The sequence below is a fragment of the Stegastes partitus genome, unplaced genomic scaffold (assembly GCF_000690725.1).
Source record: "Stegastes partitus isolate 25-593 unplaced genomic scaffold, Stegastes_partitus-1.0.2 Scaffold1519, whole genome shotgun sequence".
In the NCBI taxonomy this organism is placed as follows: domain Eukaryota; kingdom Metazoa; phylum Chordata; class Actinopteri; family Pomacentridae; genus Stegastes; species Stegastes partitus.
In genome coordinates, this window is record NW_007579250.1 from 118,684 (window position 1) to 124,732 (window position 6,049).

Sequence of the window (6,049 nt, forward strand, 5' to 3'; positions counted from 1 at the left end):
ACACACACACAGGTAACAGCAGCTACATCAGACGCTTCCTGGTGGAAACAACACTGAGAGGCTGGAGCACAAACAGGCGTCTGGTGTAGCTGCTGCAGCATGTTTACTTCCTGTTTACCCAGAACAGAACCCTGCTGGCAGAGAGAGTCCAGAGTCAGGAACAAACATCTCCATCCACCACCAGGTCCATGTTCATCCTTCATGTGACTCTGAATCTCTCTGATGGAACCACTGGAACACACGGACCTCCAAAAACAATCACGCATTCATTATATTTGGTTCTTTCATACATTTATTAAGCGTTTTCTGGAAGTTTGATGAAGCCTGTTGGGTCAGAACTGTACAACCAGCATCTTGAGTTATGGTGATGTAGGAAGTCCTGAACTGAGGCTTCTGGAGCTGATGACCCAGACACCAGCGCCGCCTCCTAACCGGGCCTCACCACCGGTCTCTGCTGTGCTGCAGGTAAATTCACCTGCATCGAGGTGCGGTTCCACCTGGAGCGTCAGATGGGCTACTACCTGATCCAGATGTACATCCCGTCCCTGCTCATCGTCATCCTGTCCTGGGTCTCCTTCTGGATCAACATGGACGCCGCCCCGGCCAGGGTGGCACTGGGCATCACCACGGTGCTCACCATGACGACGCAGAGCTCCGGCTCCAGGACGTCGCTGCCGAAGGTCAGTGTTCGGTCCGAAGCTCAGGTACTGGTCCCTGTGCTCAGAGTGGCCCACAATGCACTGGGACAGACATGTCCCAGCATGTCCCAGCATGCACTGTGTCCCAGGAGGAGGATCGACGGACCAGACAGGAAGTTAGGGTTCTACTGGTCTATACTGGTTCACAGATAGACTGTCTACTGGTCTATACTGGTTCACAGAGGGAGGGTTTCACTCTCAGTCCGGGTCTTATTCTGATCCGGCTGCCCAGCATCAGTCAGGAGGTAGAAACTGTCGGCAGCGTGACCACAGTTCAGTCTGTCCAGCAGAGATAAAGTAGAGAAGCTCTTCCTCTGATCCAGGCCACCAGCTTCCCACCTCATGGAGCTCAGATATTTAAAGCTGGACCGCAGGACTTTCACATTTAAGCCCAAAGAACCCAAACAGTTCTGAATAAGTCCATCAGCTCCAACGTGTTCTCATAAGACTCCACTGTTTTAAACCAGCCAACCACACAGAATTTAAACCAGCAATAAAAGGTTGTTTTACAGATATTTGCCATTATTTGAAATTTAAAAAAAATAAAAAAATAAAAACAAAAAACTTATTTTAGGGTTGAAAAAAAGATTAAATATTATTCTACAGGTTTTTTCTCTTTTTGTTAAATTACAGATAATAACTTGTAAAATCATGGGGAACAATATAGATTTACATGTTATCCCTGAAAAAGGAAGTTAAAGTAAAAATAAAAAAAATTTAAAAAAAAGGTCAAAACGTTCACATCAAAAATCTGTTTTTTGTTTTTTTTTTTTAAGAAAAATGATGTTGATCAGAGACTAACAAATGGTTAATGAGTCATTTTCTACAATTTGTTTTACAGTTTTATTAAACTACAGACAACATCAGATAAATAAATTAAAATCGTATTAATTTACACATTGACTGGACAGAGCTCTAATTAATCAGGATTTTAATAAACAGTCATTTGTTCTTTTCCAGCGTGTTCTCGTAACACTGCTGGATTTCAGTCAGCTGCCATTATTTTACCAGGTTTTTTTTTTTTTTACTGTTTCTATGTGTTTAAGTGACACCTTTGCTGAGTTTTTATTCACAGCTTTGCGTCCACAGCTCTGTGGGTTTGTAGTGCAGGTAAGCGACTGAACGCGTGAGGCGGATGTGATTTATTCCCTCGGCGGGCCGGCGGCCTGGAGGCCTGGCGTTGCATTGCCATTATAGCGGCGGATGTTTTGCATGAACAGGCACGAGCGTGTGTTGATTACACTCATCAGGCAGCTACTAGAGCGTGAGCGAGGAAGAGCCCTCGGTCTGTTCTGGTATCTGGTATGCATGAGGAGGGATGCGACACGGAGCACTTTGTTGCGTAAGCCTGATTAGCACAGTGGCACGCCGGACGCACACACCTCGCCAGGTTAGAGGTTTCTCATGTTCCCGCCGCCGAACAGAGCTTTGCACTCCGCCACGTTATTACATGCGTCTGAATAAGTCATTACTGCACGAAGCGCTGAGGCCGCGCTGCTTCGACAGCCGGAAGTAACGTCTTTAATTGTAATCTGTGAATCCTGAACGCTGGAGCGAGTTCAGCGCTGAAGGAGAAACTAAACTTCAGTGGAGGAAGGGAAGTGTTCGTTCATTAGCATGCTGCTCCTTCCTTTTTATTTATCATGGTGTTTAATTATGTATTTGGGTCCATCTTGGCTGTTTAATGTTGTTTGTTCTGAATGCTGCTGGACCTGGAAGTCTGGCTTTTAAAACACAACAAACTGAAATCAGACATCTGAGCTGCTGCAAGACTGAAGAAGCAGGACACATATCAGAACCGACAGCATGTCTGGACTCAGTATCAGGGCAGAACTTCAGTCCTTACCAGTGAAAAACAACGTTTCAGATCCTCCACGCTGTCATTTTTACTGTTATTTATTCACAGATCTGCAGTTTAACGGCTGGTTTTCTAACGTTTAGTTCTGACTCTGTGATTCTACGTCCAGATGTCTTTAACTCAGAATGATGTGATTATTGTTTATTTTTAATAATCATTCAGATGCTCAATCATGATAGATTTAACATAATGAGTCATCATGTAGAATAATCGCACACGTTACTGAAACCATATCAGAGAAATTCTACCTGAGCCGCGTTGGCTTCTTAATAAGTCGACTTCTCAGAATGAGACCATCGATGACACCTCAAAACTGCCTTCTAGTCAAAAATGCATCAAAAAAGACTCTTAAATGTATTTGGAGACAATATTGTCTGATGTTTTGTCTCTTGTTTGGGCCTGAAGAACGATTACACAACAACAACAACAACAACAATAATAATAATGTATAATAAAAGAACCCTGCAAAAGGGTTTCTGGAGGAACCCCTTTAGAACGGGTGTTTGAGCTTCATGTTGTTGTTGAACATGGTGAGGAACCCCGACAGGTTCCTCCAGGTTCTTCTACCTCAGTCAGCTTCATCTGGTTCACACTTTGCTTTAAGCAGTTTTAAACCCTGTGTGTGTGTGTGTGTGTGTGTGTGTGTGTGTGCGTGCAGGTGTCCTACGTCAAGGCCATCGACATCTGGATGGCGGTGTGCCTCCTGTTCGTCTTCTCGGCGCTGCTGGAGTACGCCGCCGTCAACTTTGTGTCGCGGCAGCACAAGGAGCTGCTGCGGTTCAGGAGGCAGCACAAGAGCAAGAGCAAGGTACACACACACACACACACACACACACACACCTGTAGACGCAGCAGGAACGTGGAGCTTCTCACCGTGGCCCGACGCTGCCACCGTGTGGCGGCTCGCCGTCACGTCGGGAAGCGGTCACGTCCCTGCAGGAGGTCCCGCTGCATGCCGACACGCCTCCTGCACCGGTGCATGACGCCGCATGATCGGTCCACCTGCTCCTCTGGCAGCCGACCACCTGCATGACGGTTGGAAACGCAGCTCGGCATTCAGTCAGCGCTCAGAGAAGCTCAGCTAGTCAGAGACCCAGCAGCAGACAGGGTCAGGAAGCAGCTCCTCCATCAGTCTGCTGGCAGTGGACAGTGGTTTGTGTCCAGCTGCAGGTTAAATGATCTGAAGCCAGACGTGGCTGAGGAGACGTTCACATTAAATAGGAAGAAGCCAGTGGACGTAGAAAAGCACTGAAGGGTTGATTGGAGGGTGATTTAGAGGGATGAGGTGTCCTCCTCTGATGGAGAGCTTCAGAGAAACTGAACAGCTTCCTGGACAAACAAACACAACAACAGATTTATACTGGAGTCATTTTTTATGTCCAGTCTGACTGAGACACAGATTCTCCTCCTGGAACAGATGTTCACCTCCGTCTGTCCGTCCTGGTCACCGACTAACCGCTGGGACGCTCTGTGAAGACGTCCACAAGCCTGTTCTGGTGGTTTTAACATTACCTCTTGACAAGTTTTGAGTTATTTTGGACAGTTTTAGAATCGACTCTGGGCAGAATGTAAGTGTTTTCTACACATTTTGAATTATTCTGAAGAAATAGTGATTGATCTGGACAATTCCTGACTGATGTTTCACAGGTTTGGGGTCATTCTGGACACGTCAGAGATTTGAGTCAATCTCTGGACATTTTTCTTTTCAACTAATCTCCAACACAAATGTCCTCACAAAGGTCCGTGGTGGCGTTGAGCTGCTGAGGTTCAGAACCTGGAGACACACTGATGGACATCCTGCTGATCAGGTCGGACTCATGGAGACGTCCTTGAAGTCAGACTGGAAATAAAAAACATTAAAACCTGTGTTTCGGGGGAAGCTGCTGAAGCGTTTCACTTGTTTTACTCATGAAGGACAGATTGTTGTTGTTTTAGACGGATCTGGACTCAGATTTAGATCCGGTTGGTCTCCTCCAGCATAAATGAGCTGTTTGGATGCGTGTCTGTCCTGATGTTGTGGACATGATTAGACATGTGGAGTCGTTGTGGACACGTTGTCGTCATGAGGGAAATGTTTTTACACCAGATGTTCATAGTTTGGTTCACGTTTCTCTGAATCTCTCTAAGACGAGGAGGCTTTGTCACAGAGGCACGCTGGTTGAACAGTTAAACCAGAGCGATGCTTGAGGAGCATCCTTAGCCGATGCAGCTCTAGCGAGGCGTTGACTGGATGACGGAGCGCTCCAACCCTGTTTCTGGACCCTGTCTGTCTCTCCCTGTCGCTGTGTGCATGCTGCCGGCCCGTAGAGCTGTGGAGGCGCCGTCGATCCGGAGGAGCTGGCCGACTCCCTCCGACGCGTCGACAGCGACCTCAAGCGTTCGGACCCGCCGTACGGATCCATGGCCAACATCTACGCCAGCAACCACCGGGTAATACCGCCGTGCACGGCTCCGTGCGTGTGCATGTGTGTGTGTGTGTGTGCACGTTTCACTGGCATGACCCGAGCGTTGTCCTCCTCCACCGCTTCAATTCAGGTCATCGTCTCGTCTGTCTGAGTCGTGCTCATTTCAAACCATCACATTTCAAACCGCGTTCTGCTCGACGCCTCTGATCAGCTTCAGCTGTTGATAGAACACCAGCAGGCATCAGGATGTCTGAAGCTCCAGCTCTGTGGTGTCGTTTGTTAACGTCAGAGCAGATGATCTGATCGATCCAGGAGTCCTCAGAGAGCGTTTTACATATCATCTGATGAAAGCTTTGAGCAGGTCAGAGGGTCGAGCAGAACGTCCTGATAGAACGTCCTGATGCTCCACATGGAGGTCACTGGTGCTGTTAGACCTGTTCTGGATCATAGAAACACTCCTGGAAAGAAACAAGAGATTTCTTCCTCCTCTTCCTCCTCCGCCGCCTCCTCCTCTCCTCTTTCTCCTCCTCTTTCTCTTCCTTCTCCTCTTCCTCCTCCTCTTCTCTTTCTCTTCCTCTTAATCCTCTTCCTCCTCCTCCTCCTCCTCCCCCCCTACAGGAGGGGGAGGTCCATGAGAGTCGGATCACCTCCCCGGCCGCCGTCACCTCGACTCCCAGCAACAGCAAAGACTCCAAGTCGAGCGCCAACAACGCGGTGGCAGCGCCCAACGCGGCCGGCACTCCGGCCAACGCTACCCAGAATGCACCTGGAGCGGCGGGAGGAGGCGGGAGGAGCACCGAGGAGATGAGGAAGCTGTTCATCGACCGAGCCAAAAAGATTGACACTGTGTCGAGGGCCGGCTTCCCTCTGGCCTTCCTCTTCTTCAACATCTTCTACTGGGTCCTGTACAAGATCCTGAGACACGAAGACGTCCACAAACCATAGACACTAGCATCTGCTGCACACCTGGACCCACCTGGTCCCACCTGGATCCACCTGGTCCCACCTGGACCAACCTGGTCCCACCTGTAGCCACCAGCACACCTGGACCCACCTGGACCCACTTGGTCCCACCTGGTCCCACCTGG

At 48.8% G+C, this 6,049-nt stretch overlaps 1 protein-coding gene across 1 annotated transcript in view; it reads left to right on the top strand.

Annotated features, from left to right (window-relative positions):
- Positions 1 to 5,906, top strand: part of LOC103371055 (glycine receptor subunit alpha-3) — a 56,515-nt gene extending 50,609 nt beyond the window's left edge. Inside the window, exons 9-11 of the mRNA XM_008300272.1 lie at positions 455 to 680; positions 3,215 to 3,364; positions 5,580 to 5,906. Of these exons, the coding sequence (XP_008298494.1) occupies positions 455 to 680; positions 3,215 to 3,364; positions 5,580 to 5,906 (703 nt within the window). The remainder of the gene's footprint in view (positions 1 to 454; positions 681 to 3,214; positions 3,365 to 5,579) is intronic.
- The last annotated feature ends 143 nt before the right edge of the window (positions 5,907 to 6,049 follow it).